This window comes from Palaemon carinicauda, chromosome 8, assembly GCF_036898095.1.
Source record: "Palaemon carinicauda isolate YSFRI2023 chromosome 8, ASM3689809v2, whole genome shotgun sequence".
Classification (NCBI taxonomy): Eukaryota; Metazoa; Arthropoda; class Malacostraca; order Decapoda; family Palaemonidae; genus Palaemon; species Palaemon carinicauda.
The window spans coordinates 109,678,660-109,706,284 of NC_090732.1; the positions used below are offsets into that span (position 1 = coordinate 109,678,660).

General features: G+C 38.7%; 1 protein-coding gene across 3 annotated transcripts; it reads left to right on the plus strand.

The window, feature by feature from the left end:
* Positions 1-150: 150 nt before the first annotated feature.
* LOC137645827 (EF-hand calcium-binding domain-containing protein 7-like) lies at positions 151-26,777 on the plus strand. 3 transcript variants are annotated; one of them, XR_011045353.1, is made up of 2 exons: positions 151-317; positions 26,079-26,777. XR_011045353.1 is itself a non-coding variant. In XM_068378804.1 (2 exons), the coding sequence occupies exons 1-2, from the start codon at positions 1,064-1,066 to the stop codon at positions 26,124-26,126; spliced, it is 1,677 nt and encodes a 558-aa protein (XP_068234905.1). In that variant the 5' UTR covers positions 667-1,063; the 3' UTR covers positions 26,127-26,777. The 3 variants fall into 3 exon arrangements, 1 of the variants encoding a protein (XP_068234905.1); XR_011045354.1 differs by lacking the exon at positions 151-317 and adding an exon at positions 324-608; XM_068378804.1 differs by lacking the exon at positions 151-317 and adding an exon at positions 667-2,692.
* The last annotated feature ends 848 nt before the right edge of the window (positions 26,778-27,625 follow it).

The window sequence follows — 27,625 nt, forward strand, 5'->3', positions numbered from 1 at the left end:
ACAACTTTAATGATATATTATACACAAGAAAACAAAGGATATAACGAGTAGTTGTATATTTGTGCTTTCTGAGTCATGGCATGGGGTTGGGATGGTGGGTGGCAAGGGTGGGAGGTTCCGTACCGGGGTCATCGGCATGTTTGGGTTGGGACTGGGAGTGGGACAGGGAGTGGAGTGAGAGTGTGTGTGAGTGAGTGAGTAACGTGGGAAAATGATAGGAGCAGACGGACAAGTCTCAGGAACTGCACGTAGTCGTAGACGTCTTAAGTTGGATTTCTACTTGGTGTGGAATTTGATAGTCTTCTCTTTACTAATTGGTATGTTCATATACCTGATTTTCTTCTTTAAATAACACCATTGCCAGATCGATCAAGCGGTATACTGATGAGTAGTGTAGCGACTGTACATGGAGGAAAGTGAATGAAAATTTCCAGATTTGAAATGGTTCTCGCTATCACAACTGACTGACGTTTGCATGATAACTTGATGCCAGCTGGACTGCTGCAGCCTTGACATTCCTTACTGCCAGATGGCTCTCAGCAGCCGGCTTGTGCCCTAATTAAGAGCTGCTTCTCTACGCCTCGGCTCAAGCTTTTTCAAGTCCTATTGTAAGTCAGGTGGTCGAGATGTGTCAGTGGTTGGCCTCTTAACTAACCCATGTCCCCGGTGTCCCTTCAACGTTGATTTTTTTTTTTTTTTTTTTGCATAGCATTTGGATTTCTTGTATTGAAAGTGGAACATTTTTTAGGGAAAGAGACCTAGCCTAGGCTACCTTGAAGCAGGACGTTGGTTGTTAGGCTTCGGTAGTATACTGTATACCCAGTTGTATCCCCCCATAGTGTATCATTAGGCTAGACTGCCATTAACTGCAAGAAAGGTATTAATAAGACATTAAGCTAACCGTTGCTTGATTGTTGCCGGAATATATTTAATACAATAGGCTTGACAGAATCTATAGCTTGTTTTGAGCTGGCCTTCTGTGTCAGTTTGAGTAAACCTGGAGCAAGCCTAGCATATACCTTGTGGTACCTTCTGTACACTAGGATAATTCCATTGAGAAAAAATGGAGGCAGATGAATGCAGACCAAGACAGCTTCATGCTGCTTATTTGTGTGTGAAATCCACCGTAGCGGAAGATCTGAACAGTGCTGATGAGCTGCGGAGAGCATTGCAGTATGCTGGTCTCAATCCAACGACTGTTTTCATCGATAGTACCTGGAAAGAAGGAGAGACTGAGAGCATCACTTATGAGGCTTATTGCAACATTGCAGAACAGATGCCAGAAATTATCATAGATGACATTAACACGCTGTTTATGAAAGTCTTTGGATCTAGCGATGGAAAGGTGGGAGAGAACGAGTTCCGCAATATGATAGGATGTGGAGATCATTCGAGATGTTTGAGTGATTCGGATTTGGACTACATCCTTCAGGAGGCCAGTGTTACTGAAAATGGCATGGTTGATTGCAACAAATTAAGTAAGGTGATTATCCATACCATTAATGAGATGAAACAACTGAGCCTGCAAAAATTAGAAGAGCGATCCAATTATCAGCGCATCAATTCAAAGACGTTCACTCGCAAGAAGAGAGGAAAATTTGCAAGTTCCGAGGCTAATGGGGCAACTCCACATCGTTCTTTACTGGATTTGGATGGGTGGAATCAAGCAAGCTTGAAGGGTTGTTTCTATTTAGACAAGCAAAATGTGTTGGCACATCAGTACTCTATGGAAATATCTTGTATGGGTCCAACTGTTGTGAAGATGACCCCACAAATTGTAAAGAAATATGAAAAACATGGTCCAGTGGATACGTTGGCTTATATTTTCCGTGAATCTCCTGAAGGTATGAGGAATTATATTGGTTTCACTGATCGCAGAGATGTTGATGGAACATTTTATTGGCAAGACACTTTGAAAGAGGGTCGATATGTTGTAATTCCCTACACTACTGGTTGCAGGCTGAGAGAAAGAGAACATGAACCTGAGGGTGTTATAGATTTAGTGGAAAATAAAGGAAAAGTTCAGTTAACACAAGAGCTTCGTTTAATCCTTGAGGAAGTTTTCAAGCAAGTTGATTTGGATGGAAATGGCCGTCTCAATCGACAGGAATTTAATCTTTACAACTGGCGTACATCTGGTGAAGAAGTTCAGGATGATGAATGGGATGTTCTTCAAAATAACTTTGATGTTGATGATGGGGAATTGACCTTTAATGGATTTATGGCCCTCCATCAGTTAGAAGCCGAGGACAATAATGGGGACTCCGAGGACTTGTGGGTTTCACTCGAAGCGATGGGCTATAACCGTCAAGGCCAGCAAGACCAAGCAGCTCCATTCGTTGTTAGCATTTATAGTCAGGTGTGTCAGCCGACCATTATGGTTTCAGGCTTGAAAAGTGGCGGTCTATTATTGGATAAAGCAGTTGTGAGATCAATCATGGAAAATTCTGAACCCATGAAAATCAAGAATATGTTAGACCTAATAAAATATGAACATATTGGTGATCACCGAGGTAGTGTCGTTATTCAAAACAAGGCTCACAGTAAAGTGACTGTTAGAGTTGACTGCAGCAAGAGTGTCAATGTAGCAACAAATCGGCCGAGTTTAGATTGGACTGTTGAAGTAGCAGGCAAGTCTGCAATAATAGTGCACCAGCTGATGCCTCAAAGGCCAGAGGAAGATTGGAATGTGGTTTGTGTTGAGTCCTTGGTTAAGTAGTTTTTAGACAGTTGATGTAGATAGACCAACTAATACAATATGAGCAATCCTTATTTGTTGCTACAGGACCTCATGCTATTGAATAGTGGCTGTTGTTTGTTTGCCTTTATGTTGTTTATAATGTTTTTGGTTGCTCACTGAACTGCATAGTCAAGAGAGTTTAACCAAAGCTTTGTAGCTACTGTAAAATACAGTACTGGATACAAGTACTGTTTCTATAATGAAGTTCTTGAGTGGCATACAGTATTTAATTTGAAGCTTGAAATATTTTGCAATTTGTTAGTAAATACTAAGTACAGTATTGTAGTACAGTCTTAATGAAATTTATTTCGGCAAGTTTTATTATCAAGAACTTATCCTTGTTGTACAATTAACCATGCATGAAATTTGTTTGAATTTTGTTTGTGAACTGGTATGTAACTATTGAGATCTTGTTCTAAAACAGGTAAATTTTTCTTCATTTGTGGACTTCTATTCTTAGTATAGCTCTCTATTTAGAGTACACAACTGTCGTTGTGATGGGTGAAACGCAGACTTTTTGGTAAAGGCTTTAGTTGATTGAAAGCTTGCCTCGTTATTGAAAAGAAAGCTCATCAGTTTCTCATTTACTTTTGCTCAAAAACCATATGTTGTTTGATGACAATGAGAGGCTGGATACAAAAGAACTCTTTCTCAGTGAGTTTAATTTTGTCATTTTTGTCATTATGCTTTTATGATTTGACAGTGGAAAATTTCTTTGTCAATGTAAATATATGAGGGTGTTTTTGGGTTGCTACTTAAGCATACGGTAGCTGTATGTAAAACATATTCTTGAAGTTTTTCGTATTCATGTTTGTACTGTATTAGGTTAAGTGGAAGAATTGGATTACTGTATAACCAAAGATGTTGATCTCCTAAGTATGAAGGGTAAAATGTATGTTAGGTTTCAGGTCTGAAATCTCTATAACTATTTTTTTTTATCTTTTTCACAGATTTAGAAATATTTTCATAGATATGTTAGTGTCTTTGTGATATAGGTTTATGCAGTACATGTTAGTAGTTTCATGATACTGTTTTTCAGAGTATTGTCTACTGTATTGTACTAAAATATTAGGGTGAAAAATATTTTAACTAGATACTTTGTTTAGTACAATTTTAATTAAGATGCAGTACTACGATAGTACTCTTAGTTCAAGTTGTAGCTCTTGTTGTCATAGGGTATAGTGTAGGCTAGCTGTTATAATATCCATTCATGAACCAAGCAGTAAATATTATTGATATTGAATTGTTGAAGTTCTGTATTTTTTTTGGTTTGAATAAATTCCTGCCCTATCATTCTGGACAGTAGACATACTAAAACATTCAATGGTGTATGACCTTTATCTCTATTCATATAAATTTACTGTACTTGATAGGTTTCCCGAAAGACCTATGAACCTGGTGAATATTTCCATTTGTTTATTAAGCCCAGTTTACTTCCTGCACATGTTTGTTGTGGTTATGGATCATCCTTGTTTGTTCCATGTTAATCACTTCACTAATTTATGTTTAGTTTCCATTTTCATCTTTCATTTATTGAGGCAAAACAGTTTTGCTCTTTCTTGTAGAATTTTCTAGATGTAACTTATGGAAACTTTCACCGTACTGTATTTTGTATTTTTTGGGAATGTCTAGTTTTGCTAGGAATAGGAAAGAAAACTTAGATTTGCTAGATGCTAAAATCCAAGTACATTATTGAGATTTGCTAGACACTAAAATCCATGTACATTGAGATTTGCTAAAGGGTAGAAAACTTAAATTTGTTTATTAAATTTACAATTCATGTTATTTAACCACACCAGGGCCAGTTGGGAAATCTCATGTCTTTTGAATTTGTTGACATCCACCAGGCACTGCATAACAAGCTCCCACTTAGTCCCTTTCTAGCGCTAACATATCTGATCTGGAGATCTATGGTCTGCCTTCCTAAGGATGGCCAAAAGATGTAGGTTGGCATTTGTTTGGGAATCGTTTACCATGATAAAAGTTATCATCCCTTGAGAAACTAGGTTTTATATGTCATGCAATATAATGAGTTGAATTCAATTTGTTGGGACTCCTCAAAGGTCACTCTTTGTTTACAAGACATTGTTTCATAAAAGAAATTCTCACTAAATGATCAAATGCTGTATTCACTTTTTAGTTTTGTACCTCACTTCTGTTTCTAATTCTTTTCACCCATTTTGATGTTCCACTTAAATTTGATTTCATTGTGTATTTTAGGCATTTTCCTCTCAGTTATACATCTGCGCCGGATGGTCTCTCCAGCCGCAGCAGCATTAGGGTTTATGGCCGAAACACCATAGGTCAAATCTACATGATTGTTGGATTAGTTCTGGCATGTGTTTTCTTTACATCATACTTGTTCTTATTTTGAGAGAATATTTCCTAAGGAAGAATATTGACACATCCCTCATTATCCCAAAAGTGGATATGTGTTTCAGCAGTGACATTCTTTCTTTTTTTAGGTAAAGGGAAGCTATTTGTAGATGCTGTCAGTCTTTGTCATATGAGAATCACATTAACTCAAATCAGTGGGTGTGTGTGTGTGTTTTTTTTTTTTTTAAGGAAATAAGGATCTTGCTCTCACTTTCTTTTGCATAGCTTAGACAAAGCATATCTAGTCGGGTTAGGGACTTTGAAGCCTTCCCATCTCATTTATATACAGTACTTTTGAATTAATCGTAGTTTGGGATTACTATGGGATTTTTTCCCATGTGTTGTATAGTAGAGTTTCAACAGTACTAACATCTTCAGTCAACTAATTGCTTAGGGCAGCCTATACTGTTATCTGCAGACCATTGTCTATCATCATACACAAATTTTGAGTTTATATTGTGGGTGGCCCTGCCAGTTGATTGTTGAAACATTTTCAAAGCAGTTTTGTTCCTACAGAAATGGAAATGGTCATTCTTTAATAGGAGTAGGACTTTAGTGAAGCTGAAAACTCTGTTGGTAAAATTTATAATGAGGTGTTGTTATTACTAGCAGTTGATGGGGACTCCCTTCCCCCCAAGCACACTTGAGTAACCAATTTGACTTTATGTGCTGAGCAATACAGACGTACTCTTGTTCCGAACTTGGCTGCTTTAATTTTCTTTTCCTCTTTGCACATTGTGTTTGTTTACAGTTTGCTTTGGAATGGAAAAACCATGTATAGACATGCAGTGGCACCTTCATGAGCAAGTGTCATTGCTGGTTCCCATTCCTTGTGTTGTCCTTGCAAGGGGCATGACTGTTTGCAGTCATCCCCCAGTAAGGAATGTAGTGAATGGCCATCGCCACAGTGGATGAAATATAGCAAGAGGAGGAAGACTTATAAGTTGAGAGATTCTTCACCTTCATTGACTTCCTAAAGGGCAAAGAAAGCCACGAGGGTACTTCTTTTGCCCTTAGTTATTTGACCTTCTGATCTTCTGTCTCCATCCTCCGGAGGGATAGCGAAAAAGGACGATGAACCAGCGAAGGATGTCAACGCAGCCAAGGACTTGGTCCTAAAGATGCTGTGGCCTTCCTTAGGTCTGGAGGCCATTCCGTTTACGAAGAGATTATTGCAAGTCTTTGGACTTCCCCGTCTCCCACAGCTTCTCCTTCTGCCCTTGCTGCTTGTGGCAGAAGTAGTGTCTGGTGTGGCTCCCTCCAGCCTGAGGGTCTTTTCTCAAGTTGACAGGAGGCAGATTGGAGTCGGCACTCTTGTACTTCTTCAGGTCCGAGTGTTGTACCTCCCGGGATTGTAAACCAGCCAGTTTGGTAATAAGAACTCGCTTCCCTCTTAGGATGTCTCCTATAAAAGGACAAGGGTTTGTATTCATGTAGGAACAAATCTCAAATCTTTTGTATTAGTTTTTATTTTTCCTAACTAGACAAACCCAAGTCCTTCAAGTTAAACTTCCTGCCACATCTGCTCTGCATTTCCTAGGTGAAGGTCAAAGTGGCGACTCGGCGGCTGTTGGGGAGTGTCGCAGCTTCCCTGCCATCTGCCAGTATTTGGTGACACCTTGTTATAAATTTGAATAGCAGAGTTCCAGCTTCACTTAAATCTATGTCCTGTTAAAGGACACAGGTTTTTAAAATTATGAAAAAATGCAAAGTAACAAAAAAATTTGTAATATTTCAGTCAAAGCAAAGTTCTCTTTTGAATGACTTTCTCTATCACTAACCGAATCACTTAACTTATGCTTTATGGCCACTGGTTGACTTGTTTTTTTTTTTACACTCTTACATTTAATTTTGACAAGGAACCTATCTAGAGATGACTAATGCTTTTTCTTTAAAATGCCATGGAATTGGGTTGAAAATCATGTGTGTGGCATATGAGCATAATGCGACAGATTTCGTGCTAGTCTCTCAATTACTCATCCACAAAAAAAAGGCATGTGGGAAATTTTTAATCACATTGATACAATTCTACTCGTAAATCAAGATAATATTGTACCAGTAATATCGGTGTATTTAGTATGTGTTTTTGTGGGTCATTCCAAGTACAGTTTACCGTACATGTTAGTTTATGCTGATGTTAAGTTCATGCAAGTCCCTCTCCTTTACAAACAGTAATTGTTATGATTCACGTTTTTGGGCTTATCTCCTATCTATACCATTCCTTCTTGTGGGTTCATCTTTATCTTAGCTTTCATATAACACATTTTTTTTTGTATATCTCATTCACTGGCATGTCTGTAGGGAATAGTACATTTTTTTATTTCTTTGATCAGACTTTTTGATTACTGTACTAATTTATATCATCCGAAGAACATACTTCATTTTTTCTAAGGAAAATAAAAGACACTTGTATAGTTTTTAGTTTATTGAATTTTTGGTATTATAGGTACTTTGTACTGTATATGTGTAACAGATGAGTTTGACTGCTGTTGCTTAGAATGGCAGGTGACCGATATTATTACATAGTCTTGATCAGAACATGTAGAGACATTTTTTACTTGCTCATGTAGTGAAAGTGCTTTATAGTTACTGTATATAAATTTTAGCTTGGTGGTTTATACATTTCGTATTTTATGTTTATCCTATAAAAAAGACAGTATGGTTATCAAAGATGCTGATATTTTTGCTATCATTTATGTGGTATGGTGAAATGCTAATTTTTAACTGTGATGAAATCCAGATAGTAAAACTAGAAAATCTTTAGTTGGGCAAAATTATCCTTATTTTATGCTTCATATTTTGGATTGGTTTATTGGTAAATACTGCAGTATTACATACTATATAATACTCTACTTCATTTGTCCCTGTAAGAATACAATCCTTTGTCTTTTATATAGAGGTATCTTCAGTTACTGATTAATTGTGGAAGCTTGTTAACAAGGTAAATAAGGGGTTAGTTATTGCTTGTCTCCTGTCTGCAGACCACACTGTCTCTCTTTGGCCGCTGTTATGATAGGTAGTCTGCATCTCAGAGTTGTGGTCATGGAACTGGACCTCGGTTACAAAATTTTGATCTTCCACGTATACACTACAGACCATTTCAGTTAAATTAGAGTATAGCTTAGGCTCAGTTTGGGATGTCTATTGATTATTCAACAATGTTGGAGCAGGAGAGAGGTGGGGAGACTCCTTCCCCCCAACTGTATCACGTTACATTTGCATTTGGCCATAAAGAGTGTGAACTTGCTTATTGCTACTCTTCTGACTGTTTTATCTTTTTTTTACTTTGCTTTTGATAAGTTTTGAACACTTTTGCCTTACAGCAGAAGTGCATAGAAGGGGAACATGTGGTAAAGTGAAATTTTTCTTCAGTTATTTCTACCTTTGTAATTATGTTATGCTGATACATAGTCTTCCAGTTTGTAATTCAATATTTTATGAATAGGTTATGTGAAGGCTAATTGTTGTTTATTCTTATACGTTATACAAACCCGACATCTTTAATAAAGTATGAATTCAGCGAAGCTGGAACAGGCCGTTAAACATTTACCGAGGTAAACACAGCTGGCTACCGGGCGGCGTGGCAAAACACCGTCCACCTGATGGGTATCGCTAACCTTCATTTTGACTTTGGCCACTGAAGAGTACAGACTTATCTTTCCAGCGCTTCTCAGCAAGCCCGGTAAAGGCTGTGGCCGGTTATGAGCAAGACGGAAATTAACCCTCGTAAGTTAAATAGTTGCTGCAGGCGACATTTCTGTTAGCAGGAATCCCCCTGTCCTGAGTGTAGGGAGTGGCCTATGCTGCAGTGGACCAAGTTTGCAAAGGAGAGGAAGAAGTTAAGGAAGGATTCTTAAGAATTTGTTTTGGATATACCTGAGCTGATACCCAAGAACCTCTCAGGCTCTTTTCTCCCTTCTTGGGGTTTTAAGGTCATTGCATGCTCCTCCTCTTCTCCCTATGAGGCTTCGGCTGGCGGAAAACGCAATAGAAAGAAGAGGGAGTCTTTCTCGAGGAGAGGTAATTCTCATTGGAACCCTTACAAGGGGAAGCATTCTGAGTGACCTGATTACTCATTGTCATGTTCCCCCTTGCTCCCCTCCAAAATCGGAACATCTGGTGTCTCCTCAATCTCGGGAGCAAGAAAAAGAAGAGCAGTGAGGGTGCAGAGATTTATCAGAAGTCCTTCTGCTCCTGTGGAGTATACAGTAAACTGGGTTCTGTCCTTGGTGCAGAAAGATCCTACTATAGTAGGAGAGTGGGATTTACTTCTATTGCTGCTTATCTCTTTCCTTGAGGAGATGAGAGGAATCTTGGGGAAGGAAAGGTTCTCCCTCTCATAATGCAGAAATGGAGATACCAGAATCATCAGAGTCTATAGTGTGCTCTTGCACTCGTCAAAGTGATGAACAAACTCGGGTAGGAAGCCACGGACCCAATCAAGGCTTGGGTGACGCAGATGGATTGGTGCTCCTCAAACCTCCAGACCTTGAGCTTGTGTGGTTAATCCTTGTGTGGGATGCACTTCGTTCAAGTAGATCCACCAAGATCCTTCCTCCAGCCCTCTCTTGTCAACAGAGATTTTACGTTCTAAAAGAGCCTATCCCAGTACTGACAACAGGCACGATGGCGGACAGACTGAAATACGAGGGAATGGCAAGCCTGTGGGCCACCTGCTGGATCGACCACTGGTCAAGAGCCTTATCTTTCTTTGTTTCATTGAAAAATTTCTCGATATCCTATTGGAATTAGAAATTAAAAGGAACTCTTGCTCTTGGGAGCTAAAGCAGTGACTTTCTTAGATCATCCATTGACCAACCAGTGGGCAGACTGGGTGTTGAAGAGGAAGAGTCATGACTTCCTCATCCATAAGGCAGACATTTTGAAGGCTTGAGGCTCGAGAAGTCCACTGGCCCAAAGAGCTTCTGCTTCTCATCTTAGTAGGAAATTCCCGAAGAACACAACGGCAAAGCCTATATCAAGATGAGCAGCTTCAGGACCTTCTACCTTAAGAAAGGCTGGAGATCAGGCTCCCTCCATTTGCTCCTAACCAGGCTGGGGTAGGAAAGGAGGATGAACTTGTTGAGATCGGTGATCCCCTTCTCCAGCTGCCGTGAGTGGGGTATGCCTGATAAGCCATTGGGCAAATTGGGCAACATGGTAGTAACACTGCATAAAGAGTTATGTAGTAAATGTCCTTAGGATGGATGTGGCTCCGTTCATCAACTCTTCCCCTCCCCTCACTCACTCTCTGATGATATTCCAGCTGTACCGTCCAGAATCGGTGAAAGCCCTTATCCTCGAGAATGAAGTGAAGTTGATGATGGAGGAAAACACCCTAGAAATCTGCCAAGACGAGTTCCCCCGGGACAACTTTGTTCTCCTAACTCCATACAAGATGGAGATAGTGAGCACATTCTGCACTGCCGTAAGGAAGGAAGACTTCATGCTCTATTGATCTGAAGGATGCATATTTACAAATGCCAATCTATCCTGACATAAAGCTCCTCCACTTGATTTTCAAGGGAGTTGCGTACCAGTTCAAAATAATGTATTGTACTTTAGGACTGTCGACTGCTCCCTAAGTGTGCACTTGTGTGTCCACAGTTTTGGCCTCTTAACAGGATCTGCATCCTTCTATGTGACGATAACTTGACTAGTTGATCCTGTAATTCTTGAGAAGACAGTTGCTTCAGGATCTGGACAAACTTATAGTCTTTTGTCATGATCTAGGAATTTTGATCAATTGACAGGAGTTGAATTTCATGGCTAAGAGACAGATGGAGTATTTGAGTACTCTTTGTTAAGGGATACAGTGGCAGTGCGAGTCTTTCCGTCAGACTATCGCATTAACAGATTCAGAGAGACAGCACAACCATTCCTGATTGCTCAAGAACAACAAGCAAAAGAGTGGCAATGCCTCCTCACCTTTCGTCGTTGGAGAAGGTCTTGCCTTACGGGCGTCTCCACCAAAGGTAGTTTTGGTGGTGCCTGAAACGACACTGGTCAGTATCCACTGATCCTCCTCACCTTCAGGTTCTGGTAGAACAGGAGTTAGTGGACATTTAGATCAGTGGTTCAGTGACGAAAACCTCAGGAGATGTTTCTATTTACAGACACAACTAAGGAGGGGTTGGGTGCACAACTTGAAGAACAAAACCACCTAAGGTCTGTGGTCCGAGGACGTGAAGGGACTTCATATCAACCTGCCTAAGATGTGAGCTGCACTTCTAGCTGTACTGTCTTTCCAACAAAGTTTGATAGGGCGCTCTGTAATATTGATGTGCAATAACGCTACCATAGTGGTTTATGTCAACAATCAAGGAGGGATAGTGTTCAACCTCTTTGTGACCTGGCATAGCAGGTATATACTAGGGCATTAAACAATGCAGTAGAGTTGTTTGCAACATTCATTCTGGGCAAGAGGAATGTACTGGCAGACACTCTTAGTCACTAGGGGTAGGTCATAGGAATATTGTGGTTCCCACTTCTTGCGTGGTGGAAAGGCTTCTTGCCTGTTGGGTTTCCCTGAAGAGATTTGTTCATAATCCGACTAATCAAGATTCCAGTATTTTTCTCTCTAGTCTCAGATCAGTCTGCTGCCATGAGAAATGAGTTCCAACATCCGTGGAACAACCTGGATGCTTATGCCTTTCCCCTTCTGTCTGATACGATGAATACTCAACAAAATTTTGACAGCTTCGAACAGCCTGGTGGCTCCCAAGTGACCACAAGCCGAATGATTTTTGGATTTGATGATGCTTTTAGGAAAGGTACCCAATGGCCTAATCTTGTCTGTCAGCCATGCATGCAGAGGTCTCCCCAATGACCTAATCTTGTCAGTCAACCATGCGTGCAGATATTCCACGACTAACCTCCCTGTCTCTTCACATGTGGAGACAACCAACATCTCTGAGTGAAAAAGTTTTTTTTTTTTTTTTTTTGTATGGTTCTGCAAGAGAGATGGTTGGATATCTTAAATCCTCTGTAGCTGTCTACCAGGGAGAATGGGCCATCTTCTGCGGTTGGTGTCATAAACTGGGTACTCCTCTGGTTAAATGTATCTGTGCAACTGATAGGTACTGTTCAGTCTTGAGCCAACTCTTTAGACTGAAAGGCCTGGACGTTTCCTCATCTAGGTAACTGTCTATGCCAATGAGGAGCTTGAACAATCCTGTCCATTAGGGAACTCAAACACCCCTCCTGTAAGATTACCAGAATTTTTGCCTCTATTAAACATGTGCTGAACAAACATTTAATAAGGGAATTGGACGGGTGTCACTTTTAATACCATGTTTTTGCTGGCGCTTGCCTTGATGAAAGGGGTTGGTGAACTTCATAGCATATTGTATTCCACAAGTTATTCCTAGGGCTGGAAGAAGGTCTCATTGGCATTTGTACCCGAGCTTGTGGTGAAGACTCAAAACTCAGTAACCCAGGACCCGAGGTTCAAATTCTTCTCCATATCTTCTCGTAAAGATGAGACTGGCAATCAGGGTGACTGACTTCTCTTTTCTGTAAGGGCACTAGTATGTTACCTCAAGAAAACCACTTCAGATCAGAGCACAAGTGGCTTTTCTTTGGGATAGGTAGGGTAAAAAAGCCAATCTCCAAGAATACTATTTCCTTCTGGCTTCGTGAAATTATCAGACACGTATATTCTTCCTCGGAAGCACTGAGAGCGACCCTTCAAGATTGCGCGCTCACGAAGTTCGAAGTATCTGCTCCAGCCACGCCTTCAGGAAGAATCTGTCCGTGGCACTGGTGCTGAAGGGAGTTGTCTGGAAATGCCAAACAACATTCACCCCCCCATATTCTCTTAAGGACCGGTGTTAGCTACTCAACAGGTTGTGTAGCAAGCGTAGTTCCCTCACGGGACAAAAAGCATTTCGCCTAAGATAGTGGTTTTGACTTAAGTTCAAGAATGAAAGGTAGAGTGACTGGCCCCTATCTTGGGGTTCTAGCAGTTGCGTCATTGTGGAGGTGGGTAGGATGAACATATGGTTAAGCTACCCAATAGAAAATTTTTTCTTTACATTGGTTTGTATTGAAGCATTTCTCTCATCCTTCTTACAAAGGGAAGGATGGAGAGACATATAAATACAAATTCAAGGACTTATAATCTGGTAGGATTGAGATTCTCCAAGACTGTTCACTTTCCCTATTGGAGGCCTAACCTAACATCTCCGACATCTATATGCTTAGGTAGTTAGGAGATTGAACAGTAGAGTCATGACTTTGGCTCCTCTACAAGACCAATGTATATTGACGTTTGCCTGGTCAGAGAAACCAGTCAGTTTGGTTCAGAGGGACTTCCACACCTCCTCCAGGATGAGTCTCTTATTATAGGACGAGGGTTTGTATTATGTATCGGAACAAATCACAAATTTTTAATCAATTTGTATTTTTCCTACCCATAGAAACCCGAAACCTTCAAGTTGTATGACCAGCCTCAACCACCACGCTAGTCCAAGGCCAAAGGTCAAAGTGAAGGTTAGCGCTACCTGCCAGGTGGGCGGGGCTTCCCCCGCCACACGGCAGCCAGCTTTGTTGACCTCGTTAACAGCTTAACTGTCTGTTCCAGCTTCGCTTAAGTCATTATGCTATCAAAGGTCTCAGGTTTGTTTGGTTAGGAAAATACAAAGTGATTAAAAAGTTTGATTGTTATCAGATACTCAACCTTTGTCTTAAATAATTATAAAGACGAAGTTTTTATATAGAGATTGTAAAATCTATTGCAAATTGGACAGGATTATCTTATTTTCTCTTTTCATTTTTGAAGAGTAGACTTAGGAAATTTTCATGGACTGGATAGGTGGTGGTGTTCTTTTTATAGGGTTGTCAGACTGGAATTTTTCTCCTTTTCCTTACTTTATTCAGGTTAATTTGTCTTGATCTTACCTATAGATCACTCTGTTTCCTTCTTTTTGACTTAATTGTATGACAGCAAGATGAGTGATTTCATGAAAGGTGATTTATTGTGTTATTACCAGAAATTGCCTTTATATAATTCTCCCCATGGCATTCTGTTTGGCTTTGTGTAATAATTCTATATTGCATCTTAACCATTGTGTGTTGAGATACTGAACTGCAATAGTCATATTGTGTTCTGTCTTGCATGTTTTTGAGGTTTCTTTCTGCCTGAACACTGACCAAGATTGTAACAGGAAAGTTTGTCACCATTCAGTTTCATGCATCAGACAAAGAATGTCTATCTTGGAGGACTTTTTTTATCATAGTAGGTTCAGCTAGATATCTAGCCGGTGAGCTACACAGCCAAACATGTCAGTAGAATAAGGTCTAAGAATGCATTCCCTCTGTCTTCTAAACAAGAGAAGATGAATGGTGTGCAGTCACATGACCATAATAATTCCTACGTGTGAACCTGGATTTTTCTTGCGAGACTGGATTATCCTAGCGGTCTAGCCAGTAGGAACAGACTGTTTGAGACAATGAAGATTCACAACCACGTTTGGTTCTCCATTTTTAGAATGAAACCCTAGCCAACTTTTTAAGCTAAACCTGCCACCTTAGAGGTGTGTCCTTTATAAAAGATTGTTTGTATTCTTCTAAGAACAAATAGCAATTTTTATTCAAACAAATTGCATTTCCTTTCATATACAAACCCAAATTATTTTGTAAAATCCCACCTTTGACAATCCCCACTTTTTCTGCTTTAGCTTATGAAAATAGTGTGTCTGCTGACAGGTGAGTCGGCACTACTTACCACTTGCTGACCTTCTACCATTTAACTATTTATTAGCAACTATCAATGGACAATCTGGGTCTTAAGGAACATACAGAACTCTTATATAAAAGAGTGAGGTTTATGTATCAAGTAAAAAAGCAATTTGCTTTTAAAATTTGCTATATTAGTTTTAGTTTTTACAATAACAGTGTCCTTGGTAGCTATACAGAAAATTGCCTGCTCATGTAATGTTTTAAATAACAATTGCTGCTTCCTTTTCATTTGCAGTGTTGCTAAGTTTGATATAAGTGCTGAAGAGCTTTAAATGTGTTTTGTATTTTATTATTTTGCTATTTGTAAGGCTTCTTATTTGTAACTTATGTTTTGGTAAATTTACTCTAAGTAAAAGTTACAAATGTTCATAATTTCAGTTTCTTGCTCATTGTGCAATATTGTTTGCAAACTAGATTTTTAGTGAGGTCATTCTGTAAGTATGTAAAACAATTTCAAGTAATAAAATTGTAATGCTTTCTAATTGCCTATTATTTTTATATCTAAAAGAGTAGTTAGTCAAACTTTTCTTTTTACATAAACCTGTACCATGTCTGCAAAATGTTATCTCTCTTCCTTGTGTAGCAGTATTATTTGCTAGTAGAAATGTAACTTCTGGTTCTTGCAAAAATGCAAACTTGTTTGTAAGCTCCCTTTTTTTTTTTTTTTTAGATAAGATTTGACAATTAGATATTTTCAGAATTTTACAACTTCATTTGGGGAGGTTAATAGAGTGGAACTGCTGTAACATGTAGCGTGTTCCCCCTCACTTTGTCAGCTCTTTGTTTAAACTTAGACAACCTCCATTGCTTTTAAATTTTTTATTGAATGTTCTTTAAAGATGTCACTAAGGTTATAAAGTTGTAATTTTGGAAGGGCTTGTGGGTGATAGGGGCTGTCATATTGAGTGTGAGTACTGTTCTAAGAAGCCATCTCCTTTGGCTGATGTCATCTCATGTTAGAAATGCATAGGTCCAGTAAATAATATGTATCACGTGTAGGATTCCGCTTGGGTAGGCTATGCAGAGCATGGCTTCAATTATGAGGTGCATAGAACAGCCATAGTCGCTAACATCTTCATCCATTCATGTGTTATGGGTACTCCCAAGACATCCATCTAGATATACAGTAATGCTTTCTTTTTTTTTTGCCTGATAATTTTGTCAGTTCCTTGGTAGATATTTAGCTACATGATATACCACTGCCAAGTTATTGCTTTCACTGGTAATTAAGCTTTTGTAACAAACATGAACTGACAAATGTTTGGATTGTATCCCAGGGGTTATTGCAGAGTACTTCAGCATCAGTTCTTAATTAACTGGATAGGATGCTAATGTGGATATTACTTACCTTAATCTAAATTACATCATTCTATGATATTGTAGCCTGAAATTTTAGTCTGCAATTTAGAGTTTCAAATCTCTTAGGAAGTAATTAGGTAAAGTAGGAGGATAGAAACAGTTCCTCACTGGTCATAGTTTGTCTTTAACTTTTGCTGACACGGTTTAAGTCATTATAGGATGAATTAGAGATATAAAGGCTTTCTAAAAGTAGAATGTATTTGTCAAATGTAAGGAGCTGTAATTCCTCAAATTCAAGATGATGTAGAACTTGCAACAAGAATCTACTGCTAGTGTTTATATCAAATTAAAACATTCATGCAATTCAAATATATGAAAGTGGTCATAATTAAATTTACAGAACAAACATATTACAATAAATTGAAATTCTTTGGCAAAATAGAGTACTGAGTCTGTATAGTACATATCTAGATCTCTAATGAGCAATGCAAACTACTGTTAGGTAAATTCCTAAAGCAGTATGAATAAAAGCTGCCATAGTAAAGAAATATGTACAATTTAAGATTGCAAACATCATTCCATCGCTGGTAATGTTTGAAACTTGGGTGCATAAAATTTCATCCAAACATTCTTGAAACTTATAGCATATCAGTTTTACGTTTGTCACCGAGCTGTAGTTATTAGCGAGTACAGTAAAACATTTCTCGCTTGAGTGTGAAGAGTAGTTGAGAGGGATAGTAAAAGTGAAATTTTAGAAAGAGATGGTTCAAGAATATTTGGTAAGATGGGATGAGTACTAGTTGGTAAGAAAAGCAGTAGTATTAAAACCTGTAGGAAAGTCCAGGAAATGGAGAAGGGGATATATGAAGTGCTATTAAAAGTAAAAGGAAGGATAAGATGTAAAAGAATAATGAAAAGGGAGATAGAAAGTACCATAGAATAATTTTTTTGATACATTTGCTCAAAATCTAGAAACTTTAGCTTTTTGGCAACCAAAATTAACTTATTAAAATTCCTTCTGATACAATAGCCTGGACCTCTTTGTTAGCAGGTGCTGACTTAGTTACTGTAACTAGTGCACATTTTTTCAAGTGGTCTGATATTACTTTGGATTTCTTAGAATTAATAATATATCAATAAAATTGGACATATGTAAAGCTACCTCAAAAACAATTATGAATGTATGCAGACCTAGTCTTAGGATCATGCCATGGGTTAAGGACTTAAACAGTCACATGCCTAACCAATATCTTTGACAGCTTTTATCTGAGAAATTAGAAAAATTGGGTTTACTTTTTGGAGATCCTGAGTAGTCACAAAGACTCTCCTGCTAGGCTAGAACAGAATATACCAAAGAAATATTACCTTCCTTCCCCTAGGAGGTAGTGCATCACTTTGTAAGCATGGTCTTGGTATATATAAGGGAGAGACAAGGGTTCAGGCTCTCCATTGCTATATTCATCTGCCAGCTTGTAACACATTGACCACTGGAAAGCACAACTCGTCGGGAAGACGGCAATGCCACCTGGGTGTTTATTTACCGCTAGAAGCCACTTTGTACCAATTAAAGTAGTCCATATCCCACCTCCCTTAACCAGTCTAGGGAGGTGGGTTCCACAAAATCTTGTGCTGATTATAGAGGTACTTGATGTCCAGTGTCATATTTATGAGCATGGTTGCCAATTATCCGTTGCAGTTACTTGTATCAAACAGCTCCACAATTTTAAACAGTCTTATGTTGTCTCTGATATAAAACTAACAGATTACTGCACAGTAAAGTTGACATATTCTTCAGAAAAACAAGACATTCATTATTGCTCAATGTTCTTCAGAAAAGAGAAAAAAACATTATGAATGTATTTATAATTTCATTCTTAAATTTATAAGTAATCAAACAATTCATATATCTTATAGGCATAATACTAGAACCAATTGTAGACATAATTGTTTAGTGAAAGAAGAATAAGGGAGAATGAGAAGAGAAGAAAGAATAACAAAATAAAAGTATAAAATAGCAAAATAAAAGAAAAGAGAAATTATTTCAATGAACCTTACCTGATAAATACATATTCCTATAAGATCTAGGAGCATTTGTTTTCTTACATAAATTATAACATTAATTGCCCTTCTAATACGTTATCCCAGATCTCCCTGTTGGAAGTTGCCATCTCAGGTGAATGCACACCTTCAGTAATATTTAGTTGTAACTGGTGAATGCCTTTTTTTATTATTCCAACATATTACTTTGTTGATTAGGCTGCTAGGTGGTCCCAAATGACCTAACTGTAATTAGAACAGAATCCAATACCACATGATATACCAAAGAAATTTTGTTTTCCCATCCTTAGGACCAATGTAGCAATGTGCAAAGCATGAACCCGGTGTGTATGAATTTGACAGTCGGGTCCGCCCCTATTAAACCTGTCACACCACCTTCAGTACTGAAGTCATCTGCTAATTAATGACATGCCACCTAGGGACTCAATACAGTACTAACAATGAAGACAATGCTTAATCGAGCATTTGTTTCTCGCCTGTCAATCGTCTTTTATTTAGTCGCTGGTAAGGGAATACTTATTAATTTGCTCTTTATACTTATTAATGATTGATGGGATTCTACCTCAACTTCTAATTTTATACAAGTAATTAGTTTCTAACTTTATTATTGACCCAATCTATAGCACTATGGAATAATCTTATTGCATGCTCTGCTATTCCTGTTGCTTGTTTCAATAATGAAAGTGCATTCATGTATAAAAGCTATTACAGTATAGGAATTGGTGATGATGGAGTATTCTATTATTTTATTACATCAGCATTACTTAGTTCTTATACAAATACAGATCATTATCCTTTAATAGGAGTACTGTATGTGTTCAGCAAAGCTGGAGCAGCTGTTAAAAATTCAACAATGTAGTTATAGCTGCCGACAGGTGGCATGAAAGGTCGCTCACCTCTGTGAGGTAGACACTCACATTGTACTTTGGCCACAAGCAGTACACTCACACTCTTGCTGCCTCTCAAAATTTTGGCTGTTTTAATCTCTTTTTTCTCCTAGAAAATTTTTCAAGTTTATAGATGGCTGTTGTGTTAAAGCAAACCTTGTTAAATGAAAATTGCATTACAGTACTATTACATGCATTGGTTTTCCAGATGAGCTGCAAATTTGTGACAGGATTATGTACAAACCTGCCATTAAAGCTCATCATCCTTGTGTCTATTGCAGGGAACGTGATTGTTTACAGTTATCCTCTTGCGGTGTGTGGCTGTATGATGATTATGAAAACTTGAATCTAATTAAGTTAATCTTCCTTGGGTATCGCTGTTGCTCTGTTAGCGGGAGAAAGCTTTTGTTTTACTGCCGCCAGGACTTTTAAGGCTTATTGTTCGGAGCTTTCCTGACTTTTGCTTCTCACGTGGACGTGCTGAGGGGTGTGGCACTTGCTGGTGTTATCGCTGTTGTTTTTGAAGAGTCTCCTATGATCTTCCTTTGTTAGTGTCGTTGCTGGTTTCCAAGACCTTGGCCCCAAAAAAGGCCAGCAGGAAGAAGAACTGTATGCACTCCTCTCTTCAAGTTTTTTCTCATCCTCTGCTTTGTCTTCGTTAGATTCTTCTGATGCTGGTACTTCTAAGAAAATCTGTGTGATACAGGTGCTCAGTCTCATACTGAACCGAACACATACTTTTGGTCTGGATGAAGGCGGGGCAATGAACGATTAAGATGAATCTCGGTCTTTCTTTAAGGATGATTTAGTTCCAAAGGTAGAGTATTTGGCTCGTGATGGAATGAGAGGAAGTAGCTTTCGGTCATTGCATGTTTGTTCTCCTTGTGACCCGCAGGATACAGGTAACGCCCCCACACATGCGCTTGAGTGAACCTTTTCTATCCCCTTGTGGCCAGTCCACACTTGCACCAGAACTAGAAACAATAGATCATCCAGGGTTGTTCTCAGCACTCTCACAAGTACTGAGATGCCCTTTCAAGTGCACCTGACTGACTGCAAGGTTTTCACCACCAAGTTGCTGGTGTACAAGTCAAGTACTGTGCTTACTTTAATGCTCCTTAGAGGCTCAAGTATGCTGTATTTAGTTTCTGGGGTCGTGAGGGTCAGAGGGAGTTTTGCTTCTGAAGGCGAGTCCAGTTGTTGATCTGCACCCCCCAACCTCTTCTGGGTGCATCTCCGATCCTGCTCTGGATTGTGCATATTCTGGATTTACTGCGACTTTTTTCAACTTGAGGATTTTTCTAGAGGAAGAGGGGTAGGAAGCAGACTGGGATGTCAGGGTTCTGGACCATTTTGCAAAGGCAGACAATTTAAAGTATTGAATAAATCCTGGACCTCAACTCCTTTATCAGCAAAATGATGGAAAAGAAATCCACAGAGGAATACAGATTTCTAAATTCCTGGGCAGACTTCATTTTCATGAAGGACTCCGCTGAGGGGAGGGTATCTTTTGCCTCCCTTTCGTCTTGTGCAATTGTGTTCAGGATGACGACCATTGCACAAGCCTACCGGTTACTACACTAGGGCCTGGGCCTGTACTATAGATCTATAAGATGCATGCAATTAGTCCATGATCTTCATGAGGGTTAAGTAACAGCCCACTGCGTAAATCGAAAAACAAAGTAATATTGGTGTCCTACGGTCAGTGAACTCAGAGACCCATTGCCTACTTGCGGTCGTAAGTACTGTACACCCTTTCCAAATTAAACTCCCAAATCATCCATAACACTATATATACTTCTAAATTTCATTCTATTTTCTTCACACTCCCAAATTCTTGAAATTTAACTACATTGTTAGTAAACATTACCGTAAGATAATTTATCTAGCTCCATATCCCCAAAACCGCTCCAACATTTAACTACAGTACGTTGGCAAACCTGCTACCTCCTAATTCCTTTTCTGTCTCCCAGTTGGCAACACTGCCGACTGAACTGGCTGGCTACCCTGTTAGAACTTCAGTTGTGAATGAGTGCGCTTGTGTTTTAAATATTGATCACTGTTAAATTTCCAAACTTTATTTTAGCTTAGAATTAGAGCTTTCATTCTTTAGTAATTGTTGGGTTGTTTAACAACCAACTGGTATAGTTAATTTTCTTGGTAATATCTTAAGTGTGGATTTTTATTAATTTTGGTGAAATTTGCAACCTTGGATTTTCTATTCTTCATGGAATCTCCAGAGAATTCTACCATCTCTCCTTCGAATTCAGTCAGCTGTTCTTCTTGTGATATCAGAATAAGTTGCAGGGAGTATGACCCTCATAACAGTTTTACTTGTTGTAGGGATAAGGTGATGTGACTTTCCATTGAGACATGTGTAAGTATTGGCCCGATAATGTAATGGCTGAGTATGTTATAACTTGGGAAATCTATGCAGCATAAGAAAGCTGAAAGGAGAGGAAGTTATTTGTAAATTCCTTAGCAAGTAATGATTTCCTTGATTTTTATATTATGGTTTCTGGGTTTTCTTCTTCAGGGTGAATGATTCCAATCCCAAGATGCTTGTTATCCTTGCCATTCCACATCCGGCTTTTAGGCTGTTAAGGTATACAGAAGTTTAAATTAGGTCTATTTCTCTTGAAGCTGGCTGGGATTAGAAGATAGAACCTTTGCACTGAATTTAGATTGAGACATTTCAGTTTATTTTTACAATCTGACAGAAAATCTTTAGATTGCTTTTAATAGAAATTCTAATACAGGTATTCTCATGGATTCCCTTTCAGCTCCTCGTCAGGTACCATTCGGCTGTACCCAAGGTAAGGGTGTGTCAGATCCCCCGGCTTGTAAACCACAACATAAGCTTAGGCCTAGAAGGGATCAGGACCGGCGGATGGGCGACAATAATTTGCCCATCGACTCCCTCTTGATCCGATAATAATGCCAGAGAGCACTTATGTGGGTGTTGCTGGGTTTGGGCTTGGCACTAGACCAAAGTCAGGGCTCGGTGAGAAGCGTCGAGGATGGACCACGTAATGCGTCGGACGATAATGAATGACTCCATAATTTTTGGTCCTGGAGCTCTGTCCTATTGATCTTGATTGAGGACCAGAATGTCGAATATTGGAGATTTTTAGATGGTCTTGAGTTTTCCTCCTCCTTTGATGTTTTAGGATCTAATAAGGCCACCTCGTAGATGTGTCACAGTGGATGTCTTCCTTAAGGGGCCTCTCCAGTTGCGAGGGACTATGCGCTTTCTCTTTTTTTTATAGGTGCGTGAGAGATAGGCTGACTTTGTCTCTAAGATGTATGGGGAGGGGAAGAGGAATCTTCTCTTCTTGAGCTCTGGAGGGCCTTCTCTCAGGTGGCAGATGACAACCTCTTCTTGAACCTCCCTAGGTCTACTTCAGAGTTTGACCAGCTTTTCGTAAGCCTTTGCTTTTGTACCGAGAGGGAAGCACAATTTGGCGTGAGTGAATCCTTGCAATCGCTTGCTCTCAACATGAGCCCCAATCCTGGGCATGTCATTGTGGGCACACGTCATAATTGCGCTTGTTGTTGGTGAGCCATGTTTCATTATGCTAATATTGTGTGCATGAGAGCGCTCAATCATAGACTGGAGGCGATCCTGAAGAATCGTGAGCACTTGTCAGCATGTTTGTGCTAGGCGCGATTTAAGCAAAAAAGGCTATGGGGTCTGCTTTTATTGTTTTACTGGAGACTTGATCATTTATTATGTGACTACTAGGTGGTTGGTTTAGGTATATTAAGGATTCCACTTTTCTACCTCCTGATGCCCCCTTATGTGAGAAGTTCTGTACCTCGAATTCGATGGTGTCTGCTCGTTAGATTGGTCTTGCTTCTAACATGCATGTCTTCCCCCATCTCCTTGAGGCTTCAACTGTATGTTTCCCTTCCTTGTTTTCTGTCAGAGGGGCAGAGACCCAGTTGTTGGTTTCGATACCTTTCGACAAGTCCTTGTTTGATTTGTTAGTTCTTTCAAATTTTTTGAAGGAAGTGGGAGTCATCTCTTCGCTTGTGCAGTGGAGCTTGTTCCTCCTTTCCTGGGGCTGTATTTTCGCTTGATTGTGTTCCTAAAGGCCTCAGGCTCTTGCCGTTTAATTATAGTCCTTTCAGCCTTGAACTAGTTTGTAATGAAGGTGTTCAAGATAGGACCAGGAAGGCCCAGGCAATGGCTGCTAATGACTCAGCAGGTAGACCTATAGGCTCCTCCAACCCTCATCCTTAGCTCACAAGGAAGGTAAGGTTGCAGATACTAAAGGAACTAACGAGATTGAGCAATACTTGAATCCCAGTCTGGCGATCACCAGGCAGAGACATTACCAATAGGGATTAAAGCTCAAAGTATTAACAAACCCTCAGCTGTTAACTAACCCTTGGCTTTTAACTAGCTTTTGGGTTTTGATGGTAATGAGCTTTGAGCTTTAGACCTTTTTTAGCTAGTTGTACAATCTCATTAGTCTAATGATTTTTCAGGCAAAAATGTGAATGCTAACCTAACCTACCCAGTTTTGAACCCTAGGTATTGATTGGTTATTCTAGCGCACCAGTCTGTAAGGGTTCTAATGGTGTACAACACATCAAAGAGTCGATATCCTTTCTTAGAGACTCGCACTTTAAATAACTTTTGTATCTCCTACTTATCAACCATTGCATTTCCATAATCCAATTTGCTCTTATGAATATAATACTCAACTTGGGAGCTGGATCTCTAAAACATTGGACATCTTCCAAAAAACACTAAACAACACAGAGCAAAACAAAACACGTCTGACCAACATAAGTGCTGAGGAGGAATGAGGATAGGGGGTGGGGAGATGTAGGGGTAGAGAGGGGGGATGTTGATGAAGGAGAGGTCTAATTGGTGAGGGATCTATGGTCGTGGTTCAATCACGCCCCAGTTTTCTATACCGACACTCAATGAGTGAGCGAGGTAGGTTTATTCCTGGCATTCCATGCATCTCTTTTTTTTTCTCTGGTATATTCAGCAATATCTGTGCCTTAGAAATGGTGTTAGAGGAGCATTTCACGGAGCGACACAGATCGAGCCCAGAAATGTTGATGTAGGCTCGAGGACCTCTCCTACTAAATGAGTCCCTTGCCATATGCAGGCACAATAATTCCCGTTAAGGGTAAACAAATGGGAAGGGCAATGTTTTTGCTCAAACTAAAGTTATACCTTTACTTTTCTTAAGAATAAGAAGATGAAGATGATGCAAAGAAAACGTCCTACTTTGATGCTGTATCTTGTCTTCAATTATTAAGGAAACCTTTTTTGGAAAAATATCCAAATAAGTTACTTAAGGTAAGTTGATGTTATTCTTCAAGATCATTAGAAGCTTCCACTTCCAAAATGACATACAGTATAGCCTTCAATTTTCTTGGATTGGTTTAAATATAATGGATTAATTATCTGCAGTGGCAAGAAAAACAGCTAATTTCGGTTCTCGTTTAGTATTGAAACTTTATATCATACCAAGACGTTCTGAGATCTTTAAAACAAATCGGTTACCTACCCTAGCTATTGATTCAGATATGATGACTTCTCTTGAACCTATACTGTAATAAATGTTGAAAAGTGGAGATTTATAAATGCAATTTGCCAGTTGGTTTACTAGAGAAATTTGTTAAGAAGTGGGGAGTATTCTTGAAATACTCATTTGCAGATTCTAAAATGGGTTATTTTAATTTGAGAGAAGAGAAGTTTGTAGGCTTTCAAGAGCTAAAACTTTATTTTAGGGTATTTGACTTGCTTAGAGAAGACTATTTCAGATGGTACTTCTAAGTCTGTGGCAGGCTTTGTGTGTGCTATGGTGAAATGTAGAGAACAAATATGGTGTCGAGCCAGTTTCTGACGCTCGGAAGTAGGCCATGTTTTTTTTCTCCTTATTTCAGGTCCTGTATAAGATGTTGATAGGAGAGTAGATTGTTATATTAAGGTGACCACAGGTGTTTGTCAAGATACAAAGTATTAACATGGTAGAATTGTGCTTTGGTAATGATGTTGGTGCATACGGGCGAGCTTAAATTTCATCGTTTGATTAAGGAGTCAGAACTGTTCCTTCTACAGAAAAAACGGTAATGATCTTTTATGATATTGAAATGATTGATTTTATAAAAATCATTATAAGCATCAGGGATAATATTACTACCTGGCTGACACATTTTGATGCCACTTAATATTTTTGGTCATTTTAAATACACTGAGAACCTGGCAAATCTGCCTCACATATACATATTAGCAGTGTTACAGTTTGTGCCCAATTTGGTATTTTACCCTTGGTTGAGCACATTCTCGAGCAGTGCTCCAGATTCAAGAGCTGGAGGCAATGTGGCCTTCAACTGAAGTTTGGAAGATTTTGGGTGAAGCTGTAATTAGTCTTCTTTTGACCTTTTTAAAAGGGAATATTTTTCATTTTGTCTGATGACGCTAAATGGACTCCCCAGTTCAAATGCTGGGTCATGGGGCCTAAATTCTTTACAAGACTCACTCAGATATGTATGGTAACTTTCTTTTAAGCTGTATTGAGAGGAAATTTTCCCTATTAGCACAATATTTGCGAAAGTATCAAGGGGATTTCTGTGCTACAGTACTGTTTCTGCTTTCATTTTAATCGATTAAAATTATCATAACTTAGCATATTCGTTTAGTATAATTTCCACTCTTTTGCATGGCATTTATTAAATTTCCTTAATGCATGTAAGCTTTAATATTTTTTCCTTATAGTTTTCTAATGTTTTGGATTGTTGATTCCGTGAAATAAAATACTTAAGGACTTTTTCATATGGTACTAACTATATTCAGAAGTTTTTGATGTTATGGTAAATAATTTTTCTGATACAGTAATTTCAATAATGGTGTGCTGTAATTGTAGAAATACATCATGAAGTCAAAATTTGCAACATTTTTATATTTACTGAATTTGATGAGAATTTTAAAAATAACTTCCATATCTCAGGTATGTGAGGTGATTGGCAAGAATGATCTTGTTGAAGAGGAGGAGTAATACATAGCCTTAAACGCCTGCTGTTACTTGTATGCAAAGACGAAAGCATCCGCCAATGGAAGGGAAGACTGTATTTGTCACAGTAGGCACAACACATTTTGATGCCCTCATAGAAGCTGTTGTGAATGATGAAACACTCGTAAAATTGTGCGAGAAAGGCTATGACAAAATTGTTCTTCAGATTGGAAATGGAAAGTTTGTTCCAGAAGAAGGTGTTTGTAAGGGTGTAAACATTGCATACTTCAGACTGAAACCCTCAATTGCTGAGTATTTTGCAAAAGCAGACCTAGTTATCAGCCATGCTGGGGCTGGTTCATGCTTGGAGGCCCTTGAAGCAGGAAAGCCACTTGTAGCAGTGGTAAATGACACGCTGATGGCGAATCATCAGATAGAGCTAGCTGAAGAACTTGCTAGTAGAGAATTTTGCTTTTTCTGTTATCCAGCTACTTTAAAAAGTACTTTGGCTACTTTAGAAATATCACAGTTAAAAAAGTATGAACCTGGACAGCCACAGCGCTTAGTAGATTATCTTGATAATGTAATACAATTGGTTTAATAATAAGGGAACTTTGGCTGCTTCATCTTTACTTTTCTCTACAGTATTATAGAAACATAAATTTAAGAATTAAAATCTCTAAAAATGAATGAAAATATTTTTTCCCTATTATCTTTGTAGTGTTAGTTGATGAATATTGGTAAATGCTTTCAAAAGAATTGATAGTTTACTTAACTGATGAAAGTGCTAAATATATTTGCATTTGAAATAGAGTGAATTCAGGAAAAAAATATTAACTTTCATAAATGGTAAAAAATATTTTTTGGAATGTTTGTTATTCTAATATTGGAACCATATTCGAATAGAGTGCAAGTACTGTACAGACAAAATCCTCAATTACTAATGCTTATTTAAGAACTTCATTATATGAAAAAAAATTTATTTATTTGCATTGTCAGTAAGCTTCTGAATGAAACCAAACCAACAGGATCAACATGTCTGCTAGATATTTGATGTAAGTATATTTATCTCTATGAACCCCCTAGTGTTCATATTGCTGCTTTTCCAGAAGCTTGGTCTAATTGACCTATACTGGTAAAATTTTTCAATTTTTCCAATTTCTTCCCTTACAAAACCCATGCACTTCGTAAAGGAATGGGCATTCTTGATATAAGTGTTAACTTACGCACCATTCTCGATGTCTCCTCGGTTTCTTCAGTTGCTGGCTACTGCAAAGACCTCCTCCAAATTGTTTGCTTATCACTACTGCACATTTAGATGTCTTTCCATGGTTTTCCTAGCAATTACAGTGGAACCTCTACATCTGAACGTATCTACATCCGAGTTTTCCAACATCCGAAGTAAAATTTGAGCAAATTTTTACTCTACACCCGAATTTTATTTCGACACAGGAAGTAAGCGATTTTCGTCGTACCGGTTGTATCCGAATTTTTCGACACGCGAAGTACAATTCGAACACGTTCCTACTCTACGCCCAAATTTT